Source organism: Pongo abelii, chromosome 20 (genome assembly GCF_028885655.2).
Source record: "Pongo abelii isolate AG06213 chromosome 20, NHGRI_mPonAbe1-v2.0_pri, whole genome shotgun sequence".
Taxonomy (NCBI): Eukaryota; Metazoa; Chordata; class Mammalia; order Primates; family Hominidae; genus Pongo; species Pongo abelii.
Genome location: NC_072005.2, coordinates 10738380 through 10763025, shown reverse-complemented (window position 1 = coordinate 10763025; position 24646 = coordinate 10738380). Strand labels below are relative to the sequence as shown.

The following is a 24646-nucleotide window of genomic DNA, read 5'->3' as shown; positions in this document are numbered from 1 at the left end:
GAAGACGGTCACTCAAAGGGGCCCACACCACAGTCCAGCCTGAGATCAGGCCAGGCCCAGCTGGCTGCAAGTCCACACCTTCCACCACTGTAGACAGAAGGCAATGCGCCAGAAACAAGGTAGCAGAAGAGGAGATTTGTGCTGTTTGGAGCAAAGCCCCAAGGCGCTGGGATGGCAGACACAAGGCCTTACGCCAGCCTGGTGGCCTTGGGTGAACACAGTCCCTTCTGAGCCTCCCAGCTCAGCTAAGGTGGGGATGATAACACAGCCTCCACCCCACTCCTTACTTGGGATTCAAGATGTTGAATCAAGAAAGGACATTATCCCTTGACACTGATAACAACAATAACAATGACAATAATGACAGGAGGAGGATGTTATCATTTGGCAGCCACACCACCACAAATGAGTAGTTCCTGGAATGGAGAAGTGGCCGCCCATCTGGGAGACAAGAAAGGCAAGAGGGTTGGTGGGAGGGAGAGGTGGCTGCACGGGCTGTTCTCATTCATTTGCTTCCTGAATCCTGGAAACAGCCCAGAGAGTGGAGTTTGCCCACTGGACAGATGGGCACACCGCGGCTTCTCAGGGCTGTCCAGAGAAGGCTACATCCCAGCGCTAGCCACTGAGGCCTGATCACGCAAGAAGCCCCTTCCCAGGCTCCAAAGGAGGGCCCCCAATTTGCAGGCTGTAGCTGGGAGGCAGGCCCCTGTGTTCTAGCACTCGGAAAGGAATCCTGAAGTAAGGTACCCCCAGGGTCCTCCTTCCAGCTGAGAAGGGAAGTAGGGTTCAAACCTCATCCTTCAGCTCTGTTCTCCCCTCTACCCTCCTGCCACCCCTTTCCAGAGGCGTTGGGCCAGATACTTAGGGGTAGTCATGGGCAGACTAGGAGATGGCCAGACAGACAGAAGAATTCACACGAAGAGAGGAGCCAGCGCTAGCCAGGAACCAAGCTGTAAGAGTCAGCCAGAGAGAATCAAACAGGGTCCCCTAGGAGTCAGCTAGCCAGTCAGACAGTAGAGGCCAGCTGGTGTCACCCAACAGAGGGACTGCTCAGTGTTAAAGTCTGTGAGGGGCACGGATGGGCGGCCAGACAGCAGAGGTCACCCTAGACAGCTAGCCAGACAGCAGGGGGCTGCCAGGTGGGACTGGACAGATGGACAACCAAATGGTGGTGGCAGGGAGGCTTGCCCAGGACAGAGAGACAGCCAACCAAACGGCGGGGGCAGCTCCAGATACAAGAACAAGCCAGCCAGACCGCAGGGGTCACTCCAATAAATATCTAGATGGCCAGTTTCACCTCTGATAAACAGACAGCCCGAAAGAGCAGAAGAGGGATCTACCCCAGACCCACGGCCAACCAGATGGCAGAGTTCACCCACGAAAGCTGGGACCAGATGGACCGCAGGGTTCCAGCGCACCTCCTGTCCTACGGCCCCCCGGCCCGTGACGCCGCCCCTGGGGCCCGGGCCCGCTCCGGAGCCCCTGCAGGGAGTCCTCTGCCCAGGGCGTCCCACAGGGCCCGCCTCCCCGACCCCGTCCGGTTCCCCGCCGCGGGCACGCAAGCGCCGCAGTTACGCCGGCGGCGCAGGGCGCGCCATTCCCGGTCCGCCCTCCGCGCCCTAGGCCGCCGACCGCCCGCGATCCCTGCCGCGCCCGCTCACCGGCCCACGAAGTTCTCCAGCACCGAGCTCTTGCCGGCACTCTGGCCGCCCACCACAGCGATCTGCGGCAGGTCCAGGTGGCAGCTCTGGCCGATGGAGCTGAAGGCGTCCTGCAGTTTGTTGACCAGCGGGATCAGCTCTTCCATCCCGCGGTTGCCCATGGCGCCGGCGGCCCCCGGCCCGAGCGCCCTGCGCTCCTCGCCCACCGCCGACCCTCAACGACCTGGCCCCGCGGCGTCTGTAGCCGTTGCTCCCCGCCCGCCCGGGCCTCGGCAAGACGCCCGCTCCCGGCTCGGCCTCACGGTCGCCGCCTCATCCGGTTCTCAGGCGACACCCGACCCGAGCGACCTCCCGCCCCGGCCCCGGGGGCTGCGCCCAAAGCACTCGTGCCGCACGCGATTGGCCTGCTGCACCGCCACTCGGATACACTAGCCAATAAAAACTAGGCACGGGCCTATGGTTGAGTAAACCTTCCCCCTGGGGACCGTCTTGCTGGCTTATTGGACAAAAGAACCGTCACTGTTGTGCAAGAGCCAATAGCGGCAGAAAGCAAGTTGTCAAGAGAGGAAGGAGGTGTTTCAGAAAAAGGCACGTTGGCTCTGCCCATTGGCGAAGTTGCACCATCTTATTGGCAGTCAGACGTGCCAGTAGACAATGTGGACCAATGGTGTTGGGGATTGAGCTACTACCTAGTTCCCTAAGAATTTCCCATTGGCTCATATAAATATCACTTCGTTGCTCCAGCCAACCAGGCAAAAGAGGGCGGGCTTTAACATCCGAATCTTGACTATCATTGAGAACCATATCTGTCAATCAGAAAAACTCCCGTTCTTCCTTGTGATTGTTGGATGTCTGCAACAGTCTTCTGAAGTACAGGGTAGATCCCACCGTACTCGCTCAAGGGCGACACCTCGTGATGGGATCCGATGTCTCGATTTTTGAGTTTCCTGGCACTGGGGAAAACTACAAGTCCCAGAGCGCATCTCAGTTCCCAGACTGCAAACCAGCTCTGGGAGCAGGGTCCCAATGCGCTCTGCAAATGGTAGAGGCCAAGTCATTGCTTCCTAGGGATAGAACGCAATAAAATCACTCCTCCACGCCTTTGCAAATGCTGTGCCCTTTCTGCTCACGCCCGATCTTGACGCCGCTAACACTCCAACGTTTTCCCCCACTTCTTCAAGTTTAGCAGAGCATGAATCTTTTTTCTTTTCTTTTTTTGAGGCGGGGTACTCACTCTGTCACCCAGGATGGAGTGCAGTGGCGCGATCTTGGCTCATTGCAACTTCCGCCTCCCCGGTTCAACCAATTTTCCTGCCTCGGCCTCCCGAATAGCTGGGATTACAAGTGCGAGCCACCACGCCCAGCTAATTCTGTATTTTTAGTAGACAGACAGGGTTTCACCATATTGGCCAGGCTGGTCTCGAACGCCTGGCCTCAAATGATCCGCCCGTCTTGGCCTCCCAAAGTGTTGGAATTACAGGCGTGAGCCACCGCGTCTAGCCAATGAATCTTCTTTTCTTAGAAACCGGGTCCTCACTCTGTTGCCCAGGCTGGGGTGCAGTAGGGCACTCATAGCTCAATTCAACAAGCACCTGGGCTCAAACGATCCTCCCGCCTCAGCGTCCCGAGTAGCTGGAACCACAGGCGTGCGCAACTATGCCCAGCTAATTATTTTTATTTTATTTTTTATAGAGACAGGGTCTTGCTGTGTTGTCCAGGCTGGTCTCAAACTCCTAGGCCCAAACGACCCTCACAGGCCGGCCTCCCAAAAGTGCTGGGATTACAGGTGTGAACTCCCCCCAACTGGCTTTGGATCTTTTTGAGTACCCACTAAAACTCAACGAATCCTCTCCCCGTGAAAAGACACGCTATTTTGTAGGCAAAATTGGGGTTCTGGGAACTGGAACTCCTGACAGTGGACAGAGACAAACAGGAGGATTTGAAGTGTTTTGACCCCTCTGGAAACAAATAGGCCAGAGACCAGGAAACCCAGTGAGAAGGCAGGAGCAGGTAAGTGCTCTAACCTGAGGCAGCACAAGAAGATGGAGAAAGAGGAGGAGGGTGGCTCATGGCATTTGCCTGTTTTGTGACCCAAAACCCCAGGTCTCAAAGAAATAGGCAAAAAGCGCCAGGTGCGGTGGCTCATGCCTGTAATCCCAGCAATTTGGGAGGCCGAGGAGGGCAGATCACCTGAGGTTAGAGGTTCGAAACCAGCTTGGCTAATGTAGTGAAACCCTGTTTCTACTAAAAATACAAAAAATTAGCCGGGCGTGGTGGTGCGTGCCTGTAATCCCAGTTACTCAAGAGGCTGAGGCAGGAGAATCGCTTGAACACAGGAGGCGGAAGTTGCGGTGAGCTGAGATCGCACCACTGCACTCCAGCCTGGGCAACAAGAGCAAAATCCCGTCTCAAAAGCAAATTAACAAACAAAAAACATTGAGGAAACTCTTCATGTACTGAAGTATAAATAATTTGAGATATACTAAGAGGAAAAAACAAGCAAGGTACAGAACTGTGTGTGAAGGATGCTGACATGCATGAAAACCACATGTACACATGGAAAATTGCTGGAAAAATACACACATTGATAAAAGTAGTTGCACTTTTGATGTGATTTGAATTGTGGATTACATACATGTATTACTTTTTCACTTTTTTTTTTTTTTTTTTTTGAAACAGCGTCTTGCTCTGTCGCCCAGGCTGGAGTGCAGTGACGCAATCTCAGCTCACTGCAACCTCCGCCTCCCAGGTTCAAATGATTCTCCTGCCTCAGCCTTTCAAGTAGCTGAGACTACAGGTGCATGCCACCATACCCGGCTAATTTTTGTATTTTTAGTAGAGATGGGGTTTCACCATGTTGGCCAGGCCAGTCTCGAACTCCTGACCTCAGATGATCCTCCCTCCTTGGCCTCCCAAAGTGCTGGGATTGCAGGTGTGAGCCACCCCGCTTGGACTTTTTTTTTCTTTTCTTTTTTTGAGATGGAGTCTTGCTCTGTCACCCAGGCTGGAGTACAGTAGTGCGATCTTGGCTCACTGCAACCTCCAAGTCCTGGCTTCAAGCGATATTCCTGCCTCAGCCTCCAGAGTAGCTGGGATTACAGGCACGTGCTGCCATACCCAGCTAATTTTTGTATTTTTAGTAGAGATGGGGTTTCACCATGTTGGCCAGGCTGGTCTTGAACTCCTGACCTCATGATCTGCCCTCCTTGGCCTCCCAAAGTGCTAGGATTACAGGTGTGAGCCACCACGCCCAACCTTTTTAGACGGAGTCTCACTGTCTCTCAGGGTGGCGTGCAGTGGTGCGATCTCGGCTCACTGCAATCTCTGCGTCCTAGGTTCAAGTGATTCTCCTGCTTCAGCCTCCAGAGTAGCTGGGATTACAGGCACGTGCCACCACGCCCAGCTAATTTTTGTATTTTTAGTAGAGACAGGGTTTCACTATGTTGGCCAGGCTGGTCTCAAATTCCTTGACCTCAAGTGATCTGCCCGCCTTGGCCTCCCAAAGCACTGGGATTACAGGTGTGAGCCACTGCACCTGGCCTACTTTTTCCATTTCAGAAACTTCATTTTTGAAGAGCACTGGTTTTTGTTTTTGAGACAGAGTCTCACTCTGCTGCTAGCCTGGAGTGCAGTGGTGCAATTGCGGCTCATTGCAGCCTCAACCTCCTGGGCTCAAGCGATCCTCCCACCTCAGCTTCCTCAGTAGCTGGGAGCACAGATGCACACCACCTGTATTTTTTGTAAAGATGGAGTTTCACCATGTTGCCCAGGCTAGTGAAGATCACTAGTTCTGTAACTGATCATATCTGGGTTAGATCCTGGGCCTGTTTATTTACTGATTACTATGGTCTGAATGTTTATAGACCAGCCCTCTACCCCATCACCCACCACACCAAGATTCACGTGTTGAAACCTAATCCCCAACATGATGGTAATTGGAGGTGGGGCCTTTGAAAGGCGATTAGGTGATTAGGTGAATGGGATTTGTGCCCTTATGTATTTTTTTTTCTTTTCACAAACCTGCTGAGCTTCTCACTGTGCCTTCATAAAAGAGACCCCAGAGAGCTGCCTTGCCCCTTCCGCCATGTGACATTAGAGAAAAGATCGCTATCTAGGAAGTTTGCCCTCAACAGACACTGAATCTGCTGGTACCTTGATCTTGAATTTCCCAGCTTCTAGAACTGTGATAAATAAATTTCTGTTGTTTATAAGCCACCCAGTTGATGCCATTTTGTTATATATGGCAGCCAGAACGGACTAAGAAAGTGACAGTGACCATGTAAACTTCATTCCTCTGCACCTCAGTGTCCTCCTCTGTAAAATGGAACACAACTGTACATGCAAAATCAAGTTGCAAGAGTAGACCAGGTGTGGTGGCTCCAGATCGAGGCTACAGTGAGCCATGTTTGAACCAATGCACTCCAGCCTGGATGACAAAGGGAGACAGTCTCAAAAAAAAAAAAAAAAAAAAAAAGAGGCTGGGCACTGTGGCTCATGCCTGTAATCCCAACACTTTGGGAGGCTGAGGCAGGCAGATCACTTGAGGTCAGGAGTTTGAGACCAGCCTGGCCAACGTGGTGAAACCCCATCTCTATTAAAAATACAAAAATTAGCTGGGCGTGGTGGCACGCGCCTGTAGTCTCAGCTACTCGGGAGGCTGAGGCAGGAGAATCGTTTGAACCCGGGAGGTGGAGGTGGCAGTGATCCAAGATCCTACCACTGCACTCCAGCCTGGGTGACAGAGCGAGACTCAGTCTCGGAAAAAAAAAAAAAGAAAGAAAAAAAATAGGAGATTAAGCCTCATATCTATGAGTCAGACTAGGAGTGTATGCCTTAAAGCCAAGATACCATTTCTTTGATGGTGATGACCTTGGGCAAGTTCCCTCCCTTCCCTGGGCCTGCTTCCTCAGCTGTAAAAAAGGAGAGGCCAACAGTACCTCCCTCCAAGGTGGATGGGGGGCCTGGGCCCCAGGAAGCAGGTGGCAGCTCCCACTCTAGGGGCACGCCCTACATGCTGGGCACTGGCAGGTGGTTTCCAGCTATCCGCTGCTGCCACAGTGACGTGTTATGATTGGTGAGAAGGGGAGATATTCCACTGCAATGACGCTCAGACCGGGAGGGGGACCCAGACAGGCCACTTCCCCAAGAAGACACAGACACACTCTGTAAGTTACAATAAAAAAAACCTTCCAAAAAGAAATCCTTCAGTATCTTCCAGCCCCTCCCTCCCTCCTTTCCTCCCTCCCTCTTCTAACACCAGGTCAGCCCAGTGTGATTCCCACAGAGGCCAGGGCGTCAGTGGCCCAGGTGGGACAGAGGGTGGGATCCCCGTACATGGTGCCCATAAAGTCCCGCACAAAGTCCGGGAAGCGCTTCTCCACGATGCTGGTGCGGACGGCGCTCATGAGCTGCAGCTGCGGGGAGGGGAGGTCAGCGTGGGGCATATGCACCTAGGACACCCCCGCCCGCCTTGCCCCGGGCACTGGCTCACCTGGTAGGCGATGTTGTGGACCGTGAGGTGGTGCAGCGCGGCCGTGTTGTCACTGTGCAGCAGTGCGTGCAGGAAGGCGCGGCTGTGCCTGTAGAGCGGCAGGGGACAGCTCAGCACAGCCAGGCCCTGTCCCTTCCACGCCCTGCCCCAGCTCCCAGTGCCATGCTGCCTACTTTTGGCATGTGGGGCAGGTGCACTCCGGGTCTATGGGGCCGAAGTCCTTCTCAAACACCTTCTTCCTCAACTGCAGGTTCCCAGTGGGCACCAGGGCAGAGCCAAAGCGCTGTGGGAGAGGAAGGGCAGGGAAAGGGGGGTCACCCAGGGCTTCATTCTCCCCGCCCCCCACCCCTAACCTTGCCTCCCTAGTCCCCCACCCGTCTCCCGCCCTGACCTCCTTCTGCCAGAGCCTCACCGCTGTCCGTGTGGGGAAGACGCAGTCGAACATGTCACATCCAAGAGCCACGCAGACTACCAGATCAGTGGCATAGCTGGGGTTGCAGCCATAACAGGAGGGGGCAGAGAACCTCAGGGGCTTCCCAGGGCCCCTCCCAACCCTCACACTGCCCCAGACTGGGCCATATTCCCTCAGAATGGCCCCCAAGGGACAGCCACGTCTTCCTAGTCTCCTCAGATCAGACCTGTGTCCGTTTCCCCCAAATGCCACTCCCCCAAGCAGTGTAGGGGGTCCCCAGAAATCCACTCCCCACAGGTAGGGCTCTGGCTCTCCTATCCACAACATACCCGACCCCCATCAGATATCGGGGCTTGTCCTTCGGCAGCCGAGAGGTGCTCAGCGCCACCATCCGCCAGAACTGAGACTTGCTCTCACCCCCGCTCAGGCCCCCGATGGCGAAGCCAGGCACGTCTCGCTTGGTCATCTCTGAGGGTACAGGGTAAGGTGAGGACCACAGAAGAGGAAATGCGCCTGGTCTTCAATCCCAGAACACACCCTGCCCAGACTTCCAGAGTCGCTCAGGGAGAGAGTCAGAGAAACAGACAGAGACAGAAAGACAGACAGAGGCAGAGATGGAGACAGAGACAGAGAGGGAGACAGAGGAGAAGGTCCATCAGTCTGTCTGTCTAGGGGCTGGAACTGCTGCTGATCTCAGCTAACATTTATTGAGTGCCTGCTGTATGCAAGACCCTTTCCTTCAGTGCTCAGAAGAGGCACAGCCCACAGTCCCTTAGCTGAAACTGTTGGAACCAGATGTGTTTCAGAATTCAGAATTTTCCAGATTTGAGAACAGTAAACATCCCACATGCTGAGTAACAACAGCTGTCAGGTTAGGCGCAGTGGATCATGCCTGTCATCCCAGCACTGTGGGAGGCCAAGGCAAGCAGATCACTTGAAGTCTGGTGTTGAAGAACAATCTGGCCAACATGGTGAAACCCTGTCTCTACTAAAAATACGAAAAGTAGCCATGCGTGGTGGTGCATGCCTGTGGTCCCAGCTACACAGGAGGCTGAGGCAGCAGAATCACTTGAACCTGGGAGGTAAAGGTTGTAGTGAGCCAAGATCACACCACTGCATTCTAGCCTGGGCGACAAAGTGAGACTCCGTCTCAAAAAAGAAAAAAGGGCCGGGCGCAGTGACTCATGCCTATAATCCCAGCACTTTGGGAGGCTGAGGCAGGCAGATTACGAGGTCAGGAGTTCGAAAGCAGGCTAACCAACATGGTGAAACCCTGTCTCTACTAAAAAATACAAAAATTAGCCGTGTGTGGTGATGGGCGCCTGCAGTCCCAGCTACACAGGAGGCTGAGGCAGGAGAATTGCTTGAACCTGAGAGGCGGAGGTTGCAGTGAGCCGAGATCACCCGACTGCACTCCAGCCTGGGTGACAGAGCGAGACTCCATCTCAAAAACAAAACAAAACAAAACAAAACAAAACAACAACAACAAAAAACACCCAATAGCCTGTCATCAAACACTGTAATATTTGTGCAACAAAATATGTGAAGACTTGGTTGGTGGAGGAAAGGGGAGTGAGAGCATTAGGACAAATACATAACGCATGCGGGGCTTAAAACCTAGATGACGGTCTGATGTGTGCAGGAAACCACCATGGCACATTTACAGCTGTGTAACAAACTTGCACGTTCTGCACATGTATCCCAGCACTTAAATTTTTTTTTTTCGAGACAGAGTTTTGCTCTTGTCACCCAGGCTGGAGTGCAGTGGCACCATCTTGACTCACTGCAACCCTCGCCTCCCGGGTTCAAGTAATTCTCCTGCCTCAGCCCCCCGAGTAGCTGGGATTACAGTCGCCCGCCACCATGCCCGGCTAATTTTTTGTATTTTTAATAGAGACAGGGTTCCGCCATTTTGGGCAGGCTGGTCTCGAACTCCTGACCTCAGGTGATCCGCCCACTTCGGCCTCCCAAAGTGCCAGGATTACAGGCGTGAGCCACCACGCCCGGCCAAAGTAAAATTTAAAAAATAAAAATAGGCTGGGCACGTGGCTCATGCCTGTAATCCCGGCACTTTGGGAGGCCAAGGCATGTGGATCACGAGGTCAGGAGTTTGAGACCAGCCTGGCCAACATGGTGAAACCCCATCCCTACTAAAAAGACAAAAATTGGTCGGGCGTGGTGGCTGGTGCCTATAATCCCAGCTACTCGGGAGGCTGAAGCAGGAGAATCGCTTGAAACCAGAAGGCAGAGGTTGCAGTGAGCCGAGATGGCGCCACTGCACTCCAGCCTGGACAACAAGAGCAAAACTCCGTCTCAAAAAATAAAAAATAAATAAAAATAAAAATATGTGAAGACTTGTAATAGCTGGGATAAAAAATGAGAGATCTAAGTTAGCCATGAAATGAGCTGCAAATTTTTCAGGGCATTCTAAGTTTTTTCTCTTTTCTTTTCTTCTTTTTTTTTTTTTTTTTGAGACAGGGTCTCACTGTGTTACCCAGACTGCAGTACAGTGATGTCATCATAGCTCACTGCAGCCACCAACCCCTGGGCTCAATCAAGCGATCCTCCCACCTCAGCCTCCCAAGTATCTAGGCTCACAGGCACGCACTCCCATGCTTGCGTGCAAATTTTCTTTTTTTCTTTTTTTTTGAGACGGATTCTTGCTCTGTCGCCCAGGCTGGAGTGCAGTGGTGTGATCTCAGCTCACTGTAACCTCCACCTCCCGGGTTCAAGTGATTCTCCTGCCTCAGCCTCTCGAGTAGCTAAGATTACAGGTGCCCACCACCATGCCTGGCTAATTTTTTTTTTTTTTTTTTTGAGATGGAGTCTCACTTTGTTGCCCAGGCTGGAGTGCAGTGGCACGATCTCGGCTCACTACAAGCTCCATCTCCCAGGTTCACGCCATTCTCCTGCCTCTGGGACTACAGGCGCCTGCCACCACACCCAGCTAATTTTTTCTATTTTTTAGTAGAGATGGGGTTTCACCATGTTAGCCAGGATGGTCTCGATCTCCTGACCTCATGATTCGCCCGCCTCAGCCTCCTAAAGTGCTGGGATTACAGGTGTGAGCCACCACGCCCGGCCTAATTTTTGTATTTTTAGTAGAAACGGGGTTTCACCATGTTGGCCAGGCTGGTCTCGAACTCCTGACCTCATGATTTGCCCGCCTTGGCCTCACAAAGTACTGAGATTATAGGTGTGAGCCAGCATGCCTGGCCCAATTCTCTTTTTTTAGAGATGGGATCTCACTATGTCACCCAGACTGGTCTCAAACTCCTGGCCTCAAGCAATCCTCTTGCCTTGGCCTCCTAAAGTGCTGGGATTCAGGTGTGAGCTATGGCACCCGGCCAGTGTTCTGGATTTTAGACTTTCGCTCTGAGGACCTGGATGACACAGAAGGGGCTGCAGAATTGTACTATTGTTCAACTTGCCTGAAACAAGAGGAAATTGAGGCTTGCAGAGCTTAAACCACTAGTCCAAGGCCACATATGCCAAAGGCTGGATTCAAACCTGGGTCTGGCCTCCAAGCCCAGGCTTATCGTGTGCCCCAGCTGCCCAGTTCAACCCGAAGAGGCCATGCCATCAAGAATGCAGATGTTGGCCAGGTGCGGTGGCTCATGCCTGTAATCCCAGCACTCTGGAGGCCAAGGTGGGTGGATCACGAGGTCAGGAGTTCAAGACCAGCCTAGCCAACATGGTGAAACCGTGTCCCTACTAAAAATACAAAAATTAGCCAGGCATGGTGGTGCATGCCTGGAATCTCAGCTACTCAGGAGGCTGAGGCAGGAGAATCACTTGAAACCGGAAGGCGGAGGTTGCAGTGACCTGAGATCACGCCACTGCACTCCAGCCTGGGCAAGAAGAGCGAAACTCTGTCTCAAAAAAAAAAAAAAAGAAAGAAAAAAGGAATGCAGGCGTTGTCTGGGGCCAGGTTTTGAAGGTAATGTGAGCAGTGGTACCAACTGGACACAGGGTGTTTACATGCAGATTCCTAGGCCTTCCCTAGCTCCAACTCTGGTCGGATCATGGGAAGGGGAGCTGCATTTTACCAGGACTTCCAGTAGTTTGTGCTGGGGCAAGTAAGCCTCAGAGAACTTTGAGAAGCGCCCCTTAGGGCGGTGCTTGTCAAACTGCAGGTGGGTGAGAAATGACTTCGATGAAGCACGGGTTGTTGTTGTTGTTTTTAAATGAAAGAGAAAAGAAAACACCAGAAAGCATTCCATGTAAAAATGTAATGCATGGCTGGACACACCAGCGTGCACCTATATTCCAAGCACTTTGGAAAGCTGAGGCAGGATTGCTTGATCCCAGGAGTTTGAGGCTGCAGTGAGCTTTGACCTAGCCACTGCACTCCAGGAGGAGCAACAGAGTTAAGACTGTGTTTCAAAAATAAATGAATAGACCACGCGCGGTGGCTCATGCCTGTAATCCCAGCACTTTGGGAGGCCGAGGCAGGCGGATCACAAGGTCAGGAGTTTGAAACCAGCCTGGCCAAAATGGTGAAACCCTGTGTCTACTAAAAATACAAAAATTAGCCGGGCGTGGTGGCGGGTGCCTATAGTCCCAGCTACTCAGGAGGCTGAGGCAGGAGAATAGATTGAACCCGGGAGGCAGAGGTTGCAGGGAGGCAGAGGTTGCAGTGAGCCAAGATCACGCCGCAGCACTCCAGCCTGGGCGACAGTGCAAGACTCCATCCCCCAAAAAAAAAAAAAAGTAAAATAAATAAATAAATAGGCTGGGCACGGTGGCTCATGACTATAATCCCAGCACTTTGGGAGGCCGAGGGGGGTGGATCACCTGAGACTCCGTCTCAAAAAAAAAACAAAAACAAACAAATAAAAAAACTGGAAGACCATTAACTACTGGAATCATGGCCATTCTCTCAATACATTCTACTGCACGTGGCCCGAGAGCCTTTGCTCCGGCTATTTTTTCTAGCGCAGTGCCCTTCCACCCATGAGCAATCCAGTCCCACCATACGCCAGGCCCATGTGGGGACCTCCGAGATGGCCAAACCCTGGGCCTGCCAGCGCACGGCTCTACCTTCAAGGCAGGTGGCCCGGAGATCTGCGTCCAGCCCACCCTGGATAATGGCGAAGAGGTACTGCTTGTCCGGCCGCTGATGGGCTGCAATGCACCGGTCCAGCCAGCGGATTGACCTGCAACAGGGCCCCAGTCACAAGCCCCAGGGGCCTGGTGAGGGGGTAGGAGACAAGGCTACAGGGACCAGGATCCCTTCCCACCACGTATCCCACACATGCACACAGCATATACACACCTGTACATGGCCTCCTCCACACGTGGACCAGTCACAGTACTGCTAACCACGTCGTCCAGCTGCATGATGATGTCCGAGCCTGATGGTGAGATGGGGGCAACATCACTGGGAAAGCCCGCAGTGCTTGGGGAAAGCCTGCTGTCACATGGGGACAAGTTGGACCTCCCTAAGAGCATCCCCCCATCCCCCGTCTTGCCAACTCCCACGTGACTTTCTCAGTCTGTTTATACAGCAGCCAGAAGGAGCTTTACAGAATGTGCCTTTGATCCTGCCTCTCCCCAGCTTAAAATCCTATCCTGTTACACAAAATAAAATCCTAAAATATACAAAGGGATTCCTTGCTATGTGGCGTGCCACAGCAAGACCGGAAACCAAACATCCATCAGCAGGGCTCTGCTGGCCGGGTGCGGTGACTACGCCTGTAATCCCAGCACTTGGGGACGCCAAGGCAGGCAGGTCATCTGAGGTCAGGAGTTCAAGACCAGCCTTGCCAACATGGTGAAACCCCATCTCTCCTAAAAACACAAAAATTAGCCAGGTGTGATGGCACGTGCCTGTAGTCCCAGCTGCTTGGAAGGCAGAGACAGGAGAATAGCTTGAATCTGGGAGACAGAGGTAGCAGTGAGCCAAGATTGTGCCACTGCACTCCAGCCTGGATGACAGAGCAAGGCTGTGTTAAAAATAAATAAATAAAAAAAATTAAAAAAAAAAAAAAAAAAAAAAAAAAGCCGGGCGCAGTGGCTCACGCTTGTCATCCCAGCATTTTGGAAGGCCAACCCAGGTGGATCATTTGAGGTCAGGAGTTCGAGACCAGCCTGGCCAAGGTGGTGAAACCCCATCTCTACTAAAAATACAAAAATTAGCCGGGCGTGGTGGTATATTCCTGTAATCCCAGCTACTCAAGAGGCTGAGGCAGGAGAATCGCTTGAACCCGGGAGACGGAGGTTGCAGTGGGCTGAGATTGCACCACTGCACTCCAGCCAGGGCGACAGAGCGAGACGCCTTCTCAAAAAAAAAAAAAAGTGCTAAGATTATAGGCATAAGCCACTGTGCACAGCATAGTGGTTTAGTGGCATAAAATGAAACTTGATGACCTATATAATCCAAACACTTTGGAAGGCCCAGGCGGAAGGATCACTTGAGCCCAGGAGTTCGACACCAGCCTGGGCAACACAGAGAGACCCCATCTCCATTATTAAGAAAATAAATAGATGAAAAAAAGTTAAAATAAAAAAGAACAGGCCACAGCCGGGAGCACTGGCTCACGCCTGTAATCCCAGCACTTTGGGAGGCCGAGGCGGGTGGATCACGAGGTCAGGAGATCGAGACCATCCTGGCTAACACAGTGAAACCCCATCTCTACTAAAAATACAAAAAATTAGCCGGGCGTGGTGGCGGGGGCCTGTAGTCCCAGCTACTCGGGAGCCGAGGCAGGAGAATGGTGTGAACCCGGGAGGCGGAGCTTGCAGTGAGCCAAGATCGCACCACTGCACTCCAGCCTGAGTGACAGAGCGAGACTCCGTCTCAAAAAAAAAACAAAAAAGAACAGGCCAGGCCTGGTGGCTCGCGCCTGTAATCCCAGCACTTTGGAAGGCCAAGGCAGGTCAATCACTTGAGATCGGGAGTTCGAGACCACCCTGGCCAATATGGTGAAACCCTGTCTCTACAACAAATACAAAAATTAGCCCGGCATGGTGGCATGCACCTGAAGTCCCAGCTACTTGGGAGGCTGAGGCAGGAGAATCGTTTGAACCCAGGAAGCAAAGGTTGCAGTGAGCCAAGATCACACCACAGTACTCCAGCCTGGGTGACAGAGCGAGATTGCGTCTCAAAAAAGAAAAAAAGGGGCAGGCATGGTGACTCACGCCTGTAGTCCCAGCATTTTGGGAGGCCGAGATGGGTGGATCACCTTAGGTCAGGAGTTCGAGACCAGCCTGGCCCACTTGGTGAAACCCCGTCTCCACTAAAAATATAAAAACTAGCCGGGTGTGGTGGTGGGCACCTGTAATCCCAGCTACTCGGGAGGCTGCAGCAGGAGAAGTGCTTGAACCCAGAAGACAGAAGTTGCAGTGAGCCAACACAGTGCCACTGCACTCCAGCCTTGGTCAAAGAGTGAGACTCCTTCTCAAAAAAGAAAAAAAAAGAAAAAAAAAGAAAGACGAAAAAATAAATGGGGTTGGGTGCGGTGGCTCACGCCTGTAATCCCAGCCCTTTGGGAGGCTGGGGCAGGTGGATCACCTGAAGTCAGGAGTTCGAGATCAGCCTGACCAACAAGGTGAAACCCCATCTCTACTAAAAATACAAAAATTAGCCAGGCGTGGTGGCAGGCACCTGTAGTCCCAGCTGCTGGGGAGGCTGAGGCAGGAGAATAGCTTAAACCCGGGCAGCAGAGGTTGCAGTGAGCCAAGATCGAGCCATTGCACTCCAGCCTAGGTGACAGAGCGAGACTCCATCTCAAAAAAAAAAAAAAAAAAATTACAACATTCATTAAATAACTAGGACTTTAGCTGGGCGTGGTGGCTCACACCTGTAATCCCAGCACTTTGGGAGGCTGAGGCAAGCGGATCACCTGAGGTCAGGAGTTCAAGACCAGCCTGACCAACATGGAGAAACCCCGTCTCTACTAAAAATACAAAATTAGCCGGGCATGGTGGCGCATGCCTGTCATCCCAGCTACTCGGGAGGCTGAGGCAGGAGAATTGCTTGAACCCAGAAGGCAGAGGTTGCTGTGAGCCGAGACTGTGCCATTGCACTCCAGCCTGGGCAACAAGAGCAAAACTCGGTTTCAAAAAAAAAAAAAAAAAAGAGGCCAGGCACGGTGGCTCACACCTGTAATCCCAGCAATTTGGGAGGCCAAGGCGGGTGGATCACGAGGTCAGGAGATCGAGACCATCCTGGCTAACATGATGAAACCCAGTCTCTAGCAAAAATACAAAAAAATTAGCCGGGCGTGGTGGCAGGTGCCAGTAGTCCCAGCTACTCAGGAGGCTGAGGCAGGAGAATGGCGTGAATCCACTGCACTCCAGCCTGGGCGACAGAGCAAGACTCCGTCTCAAAAAAAAAAAAAAAAAAGGCCAGGCACAGTTGCTCACGCCTGTAATCCCAGCACTTTGGGAGGCGGAGGCGGGCGGATCACGAGGTCAGGAGATCGAGACCATCCTGGCTAACACAATGAAACCCCGTCTCTAGTAAAAATACAAAAAAATTAGCCGGGCGCAGTGGCAGGCGCCTGTAGTCCCAGCTACTCCGGAGGCTGAGGCAGGAGAGTGGCATGAACCCAGGAGGCGGAGCTTGCAGTGAGCTGAGATTGCGCCACTGCACTCCAGCCTGGACAACTAAGCAAGACTCCGTCTCCAGGAAAAAAACAAAAAAAAACACATGGCGGCTGGCACAGTGGCTCATGCTTGTAACATGGGCACTTTGAGTGGTCAAGGCAAAGGACTGTTTGTAGGCAGGAGTTCAAGACCAGCCCAGGTAATGTAGTGAGACTCTCATCTCTACAAAAAATTTTTGGCCAGGCATGGTGGCTCATGCCTGTAATCTCAGCACTTTGGGAGGCCAAGGCAGGCAGATCGCTTGAGGTCAGGAGTTCAAGACCAGTCTGGCCAATATGGTGAAACCCTGTCTCTACTAAAAATACAAAAAACTAGCTGGGTGTGGTGGCGTGCACCTGTAATCCCAGCTACTTGGGAGGCTGAGGCAGGAGAATTGCTTGAGGCCGGGAGGCAGAGGTTGCAGTGACCTGAGATTGTGCCACTGTACTCTAGCCTGGGTGACAGAGTGAGACTCTGTCTCAAAATAATACATAAAAATAAATAAACATAAAAAAATAAACTTATAGGCCGGGCACAGTGGCTCACACCTGTAATCCCAGCACTTTGGGGGACCAAGATGGGCAGATCACTTGAGGTCAGGAGTCCATAACCAGCCTGGCCAACATGGTGAAACCCCATCTCTACTGAAAATACAAAAATTAGCTGGGTGTGGTAGCGGGCACCTGTAATCCCAGCTACTCGGGAGGCTAAAGCAGGTGAATTGCTTGAACCAGGAGGCAGTGTTGCAGTGAGTCATGATCGCGCCTCGGCCTCCCAAAGTGCTGGGATTACAGGCATGGCCACCGCACCCAGCACGCGGCTTCTTTTCTTATAAGGGCTTTTGTTATAGGGGCTTCAGCCATGAATCTAAGAAGAAAAAATATTTCTTCCTCCCTACAGCATCAATCTATTAGAATGATGAGGGGAAGAGGGGTGTTGACCTTGTGTTGCCATGGTTCTTTACAAGGTTGAGAAAATGTTAAACCTCTTTATCAAGAAATGGGGATATTGGGCCAGGCATGGTGGCTCACACCTATAATCCCAGCACTCTGGGAGGCCGAAGTAGGTGGATCACTTGAGGTCAGGAGTTTGAGACCAGCCTTGCCAACACAGTGAAACCCGTCTCTACAAAAAATACAAAAAGCAGTTGTAATCCCAGCTACTCAGCAGGCTGAGGCAGGAGAATCACTTGAACCCGGGAGGTGGAGGTTGCAGTGACTGGCTATCACACCATTGCACTCCAGCCTGGGCAACTCTGTCTCAAAAAAATAAAAATAAAAAAACTACCAGGCGTGGTGGCTCACGCCTGTAATCCCAGCACTTTGGGAGGCCGAGGCAGGTGGATCACCTGAGCTCAGGAGTTCGAGAGTAGCTTAACCAACATGGAGAAACCCTGTCTCTACTAAAAATACAAAATTAGCCAGGTGTGGTGGCACACACCTGTAATCCCAGCTACTCGGGAGGCTGAGTCAGGAGAATCACTTGAACCCGGGAGGTGGAGGTTGCGGTGAGCCGAGATCGCATCATTGCACTCTAGCCTGGGCAACAAGAGCAAAACTCCGTCTCAAAAAAAAAAAAAAAAAAAAAAAAAAAAAAAGGATATTGAGGATATGGGAGGAGCCTAAAGCCTCCCCAATCCTCTTGTTGCCACCATTATTTCAACAGGTATTTGTCCAATTAATTTGTTTTTTTTATTTTTTATTTTGGTAGAAACAGGGTCTCCCTGTATTGCCCAAGCTGGTCTCCAACTCCTGGCCTCAAGTGATCTTCCCGCCTCAGTTTCCCAAATTGCTGGGACTACAGGCATGAGCTTCCACGTCCAGTCTTAATTTGCTAATGAGAGAAAAACTGCAATAATAATACTTAAGCTACTACATGGCTGGGATGGAGATTTAGTAACATCATCTCATATGTACTTGTGGACAATTCTACCAAAGACCTGCTACTATTTACCCCCGTTTTGAGTTGGTTCAACTGAGGCTCAGCAAGGAGTGACCTGCTCAAAGCCACACAACACCTAAAGAACAGGCCCTGTGTAACCTTCACCCCCTGACAGACAGGGTAAGGGGGCGGCTCCCCAGGGTCCTCTCACCCAATGCATTCTGGATCTGCACGGATTTCTCCGGGCTCAGCAGGGTCTCATTGCCGTCGTAGGGGGAGCGGAAGCGGACGCCCTCCTCCGTCACCTCGGACAGAGACACCAGCGACACCATCTGGAAACCGCCGCTGTCCTAAGGGAAACCCCACCACAAAGCTGTCAGGGGGTGGAGATGGGGGACCCTTCACTCCAGAGAAGGGCCCTAGAAGGCCGGCTCTCTCCTCAGCTCACCGTTAGCAGATTATGAGGCCAATTCATGAAGCCGTGGAGACCGTTGGCTTTCTGGATCAGCTCGGGTCCCTGGGTTGATGGAAGAAAGTGTCAGGTTAGGGGTGACCGCGTCCCTGGGGGCCCTTCTTGGGAGACAGATCTGGCCAGCTTTAGTCCCTGCTGCTCTTTCACGCCCAGTACAAGGCCTGGTCATTGGGGGCGCTCAATACGGCTGGTCGATTGACTTTGGGAGGAGTGTCAGGGCCTGGAGGACGCTCCATGGCTCCCCACGCCTCAGCGCCTCGCCGCCTCCCCGCGCGGGCAGGGCCCACCCACCGGCCTTAGACCCAGATGGTAGGTATTGCCCAGGCAGATGCGGCAACCCAGAGCGTCCAGCTGTTCGGTCGTGATGCCCTTCATGGTGGCCTGCGTGCCCACTGGCATGAACACAGGAGTGGCCACTGTCCCATGCGGCAGCCGCAGCTCGCCTGCCCGGGCTCTGGAGCGGCTGCATTCGGCCACCAGCCGCATGATCCGTGGGGCCGACTCCAGGGAAGCCTGGGTGGCCGCTCCCGCCATCTTGACTGTCGGAACCACGTGGGCCGTACCACACAGTGGGCGGCGCCATGTTGGCTGCTGTCACGTGAACGCGCGACCCGTTCTGGAGCCCGGGAAAGCGTCGGGGGACCATGGCAACGGATTTGAACCACTGGTCCTGGCTGGGGGCCCATTTAACTCCTACCCGCAACACGGTGAAGCGAAGAATCAGAATTGAACTGGGAACGAATCCCATCCCTAGCACTTTCGAGCTACAATCAGAGACTCTCTTAGCCATAATTTTCTCTTGGATAAAATGTGGCGAATTACAGCATCTCGGCATAAAGTCGCTGTAAAGATTGAATAAAGGGCCGGGGGTGGTGGCTCACGCCTGTAATCCCAGCACTTTGGGAGGCCGAGGCGGGAGGATCACGAGGTCATGGGATTAAGACCATCCTGGCTAACACGGTGAAACCCCGTCTCTACTAAAAATACAAAAAATTAGCCGGACGTGGTGGCGGGCGCCTGTAGTCCCAGCTAATCTAGAGGCTGAGGCAGGAGAATGGCGTGAACCTGGGAGGCGGAGCTTGCAGTGAGCCGAGACCGCGCCACTGCACTCCAGCCTGGGCGATAGAGCGAGACTCGGTCACAAAAAAAAAAAAAAAAGATTGAATAAGGATGATGTATAGATCTTTACACAGTGCTTGGCCCAGGCTGCAGTGAGCTATTGGTGGCGCTTTTGTTGCAACTTGTTCATCGCTTTATACCAAGAAATCAGTACAGGACCTAGCACATAGTAAGTGCCCAGTTAGCATTAGTTTATTCAATAAAAGAAGGAGGCTGGGTGCAGTGGCTCACGCCTGTAATCCCATCAATTTGGGAGGCCAAGGCGGTAAATCAGTTGAGCCCAGGGGTTCGAGACCAGCCTGGACAAAATAATGAGACTTTGTCTCTACAAACGAAACAAAAAATTTAGACAGGCGTGCTGGCGCCCTCTGTAGTCCCAGCTACTTGGGAGGCTGAAGCGAAAAGATCACTTGAACCAGGGAGACGGAGGCTGCAGTGAGCTGTGATCAAGCCAGTGCACTATAGCCTGGGCGACACAGTGAGACCTCTTCTCAAAAAATCTAAAAATTAAATAAGGAATCCCAGATTTATAGAAGAAGCTAAGGCTCAGAACCTGGCCACAATTATTCCTTCATTCATTCAGCATATACCTATATATACATACCAGACTAGCGCCAGACTCCATGCAGCAAGGAGAGGAAGGGTCACAGATTTATTGAGTGCTGGTTGTGTTCCATTTATAATAATAATAAATAAAGCCGGGCACAGTGGTTTTCTCCAGTAATCCCAGCATTTTGGGAGGCTCAGGAGGGTGGGTCATTTAAGGCGAGGAGTTTGAGACCAGCCTGGGCAACATAACGAGATCCCGTCTCTTCAAAACTAACAAAATACTAGACCAGTGTAGCGATGCGAGCCTGCAGTCCCAGCTACTTGAGAGGCTGAGACAGGAAGATCACTTAGGCCTAGAAGGTTGAGGCTCATGAGGCTGCAGGGAGCTGTAATCTTGCCACTGCACTCCAGCCTGGGTGACAGAGTGAGACCTTGTCTCAAAAACAAAACAAAACCTAATATATAACTATATAACCCCTGGCATGTGCAGTGGCTCAAACCTGTATTCCCAGCACTTTAAGAGGCCAAGACAGGAAGTTCGCTCAAGGCCAGGAGATTGAGACCAGCTTGAGTAATATAGCCAGACCCTGTCCGTAAAAAAAATTTAAAAATTGGCTGGGCGCGGTGTCTCATGCCTGTAATCCCAGCACTTTGGGAGGCCGAAGCAGGCAGATCATGAGGTCAGGAGTTCGAGACCAGCCTGGCTAACACAATAAAACCCTGTCTCTACTAAAAAAATACAAAAAATTACCTGGACATGGTGGTGGGCGCCTGTAATCCCAGCTGTTTGGGAGGCTGAGGCAGGAGAATGGCTTGAACCCGGGAGGTGGAGCTTGCAGTGAGCTGAGATCGCGCCACTGCACTCCAGCCTGGGCGACAGAGCTAGACTCCGTCTCAAAAAAAAAAAAAAAAAAGCTGGGCGCAGTGGCTCACGCCTGTAATCCCAGCACTTTGGGAGGCCGAAGCAGGCAGATCATGAGGTCAGCAGTTCGAGACCAGCCTGGCTAACACAATAAAACCCTGTCTCTACTAAAAAAATACAAAAAATTACCTGGGCATGGTGGTGGGCGCCTGTAATCCCAGCTGTTTGGGAGGCTGAGGCAGGAGAATGGCTTGAACCCGGGAGGTGGAGCTTGCAGTGAGCTGAGATCGCGCCACTGCACTCCAGCCTGGGCGACAGAGCTAGACTCCGTCTCAAAAAAAAAAAAAAAAGCTGGGCGCAGTGGCTCATGCCTGTAATCCCAGCACTTTGGGAGGCCGAGGCGGGTGGATCATGAGGTCAGGAGATCGAGACCATCCTGGCTAACACGGTGGAACCCCGTCTCTACTAAAAATACAAAAAATTAGCTGGGTGCTGTGGCGGGCACCTGTAATCCCAGCTACTCTGGAGGCTGAGGCAGGAGAATGGCGTGAACCTGGGAGGTGGAGCTTGCAGTGAGCCGAGATCGCGCCACTGCACTCCAGCCTGGGTGACAGAGCGAGATTCCGTCTCAAAAAAAAAAAAATTAAGCGGGTGTGGCTGGGTGCGGTGGCTCATGCCTGTAATCCCAGTGCTTTGAGAGGCTGAGGCGGGCGGATGACCTGATGTTGGGAGTTCGAGACCAGCCTGACCAACGTGGAGAAACCCTGTCTCTACTAAAAATACAAAATTAGCCAGGCATGGTGGCGCATACCTGTAATCCCAGCTACTCAGAAGACTGAGGCAGGAGAATTGCTTGAACCTGGGAGGTGGAGTTTGCAGTGAGCCGAGATCATGTCATTGCACTCCAGCCTGGGTAACAAGAGCAAAACTCTGTCTCAAAAAGAAAAAAAATTTAAAAAATTAAAAAATTAACAGGGTGTGGGCCAGGCACGGTGGCTCACGCCTATAATCCCAGCACTTTGGGAGGCCGAGGCGGGCGGATCACGAGGTCAGGAGTTCGAGACCAGCCTGGCCAATATGGTGAAACCCCGTCTCTACTAAAAAAATACAAAAATTAGCCAGGCCTGGGGGTGCGCGCCTGTAGTCCCAGCTACTCGGGAGGCCGAAGCAGGAGAATCGCTTGAACCCGGGAGGCAGAGGTTGAGCCGCGATCGCGCCACTGCACTCCAGCCTGGGCGACAAAGCGAGACTTCGTCTCAAAAAACAAAAACAAAAACAAAACAAAACAAAAACATTAACATGGTGTGGTGGCATGCCCCTGTAGTCTCAGCTACTCAAGAAGCTGAGCCAGGAGGATCACTTGAGCTGAAGAGTTGGCGGCTGCAGTGAGCTATGATTGGGCTACTGTACACCAGGCTGGGCAACAGAGTGAGACCCAAACCCTAAAAAAAAAGATAATAATAATATACAATATTATATAGTAATTGTTATCATTACAACTGGATCTGTTATCTGTCCTGGCCAGCAGAGAGCACTATTGTTCCAGAAGATGTCCTTTCAATTGTCTTAAACTGAGCTACTCTGGCCAAGAGGGTGTCTAAGGGAGCCTCAAGCCTCCCATCCTGTAAGAAAGGCTAAGGAGACCAGTTGCCCAGATGGTGGGGCATCCTTAGTAAGGCCACACCTGGAAAACCCACCTGGAAAACACCCCTGCCCACTAGCAAGCCAACCTCAGGGCCTTTGCACCTGCCTTTGTCTACAACACTCATCCTTTCTTTTCTCTCTTTTTTTTTTTTTTTGAGACAGAATCTCACTCTGTTGCCCAGGCTGGAGTGTAGTGGCACAGTCTCAGCTCACTGCAACCTCCGCCTCCCAGGTTCAAGCGATTCTCCTATGTCAGCCTCTCAGTCAACCGGGATTACAGGTGCCTGCCGCCACACCTAGCTAATTTTTTTTTTTTTTTTGAGACAGAGTCTTGCTCTGCTGCCCAGGCTGGAGTGCAGTGGCACAATCTCTGCTCACTAAAAGCTCCGCCTCCCGGGTCCACACCATTCTCCTGCCTCAGCCTCCTGAGTAGCTGGGACTACAGACGCCCGCCACCACGCCCGGCTAATTTTTTGTATTTTTAGCAGAGACCGGTTTTCACCATGTTAGCCAGGATGGTCTTGACCTCCTGACCTCATGATCCACACGCCCTGGCCTCCCAAAGTGCTGGGATTACAGGCGTGAGCCACCGCACCTGGCCATTTTTTTTTTTTTTTTTTTTGAGATGGAGTTTTGCTCTTGTTGCCCAGGCTGGAGTGCAATAGTGCAATCTCGACTCACTACAACCTCCACCTCCCGGGTTCAAGTGATTCTCCTGCTTCAGCCTGCAGAGTAGCTGGAATTACAGGCATACGCCACCACGCCTGGCTAATTATTTTGTATTTTTAGTAGAGACGGGGTTTCTCCATATTGGCCAGTCTGGTCTTGAACTCCTGACCTCAGGTGATCCGCCCACCTTGGCCTCCCAAAGTGCTGGGATTACAGATGTGAGCCACCGCGCCTGGCTAATTTTTGTTTTTAGTACAGATGAGGTTTCACCATGATGGCCAGCCTGGTCTCAAACTCCTGACCTCAAGCGATCCACCCATCTAGGCCTCCCGAAGTGCTGGGATACAGGTGTGAGCCACCGTGCCCAGCTAATATTTCTATTTTTCAAAATGTTTACCAGGCGCGGTGGCTCACGCCTGTAATTCCAGCACTTTGGGAGGCCAAGTTGGGTGGATCATACGAGCCCAGGAGTTAGAGATCAGCCTGGGCAACATGGCAAAAAAAAAAAAAAAAAAAAAAAAAAAAGTTTAAAAATTACCCATAATTCCAGCTACTTGGGAGACTGAAGCAGGAGGATTGCCACAGCGCCTGGCCAATATGTGTTTAAATCTGCTCCTTGCCAAGCTTTCTATGTTATTCTGATGCCCACTCAAGTTTCAGAACCACTGTTTTTCACTCTTGGCTGCACATAGAATTACCTGTGGAGTTTTAAACTATCTCTATGCCCAGACAAGTTAAACTAAAATCTATGGTGAGTAGCTTATGTACTTTGGGACGATGAAGTAGGAGGATTGCTTGAGGCCAGAAATTAGAGTCGCCCAGGCTAGCGTGCCATGGTGCGATCTTGGCTCACTGCAACCTCCACCTCCCGGGTTCAAGCAATTCTCCTGCCTCAGCCTCCTAAAGTAGCTGGGATTACAGGCGCCCACCACCATGCCCAGGTAATTTTTTGTGTTTTTAGTAGAGACAGGGTTTTGCAATATTGGCCAGGTTGGTCTCCAACTCCTGACCTCAGGTGATCCACCTGCCTCAGTCTCTCAAAGTGCTGGGATTACAGGCGTGATCCACTGCACCTGGTCGATCATCTCTTAAAAAAAAAAAAAATCTATGGGGATGAGACTCAGTCATCAATTTTCTTTTGTTTTTTGTTTTAAGCCTCAAGGAATTTCTGTGTGCAGCCAATGTTGCCTCTCAGTGGTTTAGGTTCCAAAAACAGCATTTCATTATCTTATCCAATGTGAGTCTCTTTCCTTTCTGGGTGACCTTGTCTTGGAGCTCTGACCTGCTTGCAATT

At 52.0% G+C, this 24646-nt stretch overlaps 2 protein-coding genes across 9 annotated transcripts in view; both read right to left on the bottom strand.

Moving 5' to 3' along the window:
- DNM2 (dynamin 2) overlaps nucleotides 1–2752 on the bottom strand; it is a 111992-nt gene extending 109240 nt beyond the window's left edge. For all 8 annotated transcript variants that reach the window (XM_024236646.3, XM_024236648.3, XM_024236650.3 and 5 more), the window contains exon 1: nucleotides 1662–2752. In XM_024236646.3, coding sequence (XP_024092414.2) covers nucleotides 1662–1822 — 161 coding nt within the window. In that variant the 5' untranslated portion in view covers nucleotides 1823–2752. The remainder of the gene's footprint in view (nucleotides 1–1661) is intronic.
- Nucleotides 2753–6829: 4077 nt separating this feature from the next.
- Nucleotides 6830–19108, bottom strand: QTRT1 (queuine tRNA-ribosyltransferase catalytic subunit 1). The gene is made up of 10 exons (XM_024238291.3): nucleotides 18801–19108; nucleotides 18486–18554; nucleotides 18249–18387; nucleotides 12843–12921; nucleotides 12608–12723; nucleotides 7894–8032; nucleotides 7565–7640; nucleotides 7326–7435; nucleotides 7153–7240; nucleotides 6830–7075 (listed from the first exon to the last, which is right to left on the bottom strand). Exons 1-10 carry the CDS (start codon nucleotides 19041–19043, stop codon nucleotides 6923–6925), a joined length of 1212 nt encoding a protein of 403 aa, XP_024094059.1. The 5' UTR covers nucleotides 19044–19108; the 3' UTR covers nucleotides 6830–6922.
- Between the last annotated feature and the right edge of the window lie 5538 nt (nucleotides 19109–24646).

Bases quoted from the DNA above. Each gene is read 5' to 3' on its own strand.
- QTRT1 (XM_024238291.3), bottom strand. From the start codon at position 19,043: ATGGCGGGAGCGGCCACCCAGGCTTCCCTGGAGTCGGCCCCACGGATC. The intron at 7,641-7,893 runs GTATGTTGTGGA...CTGCAACCCCAG, and splicing joins CGATATCTGATGGGGGTCGG to CTATGCCACTGATCTGGTAG. The intron at 7,076-7,152 runs GTGAGCCAGTGC...CCCTCCCCGCAG, and splicing joins TCCACAACATCGCCTACCAG to CTGCAGCTCATGAGCGCCGT.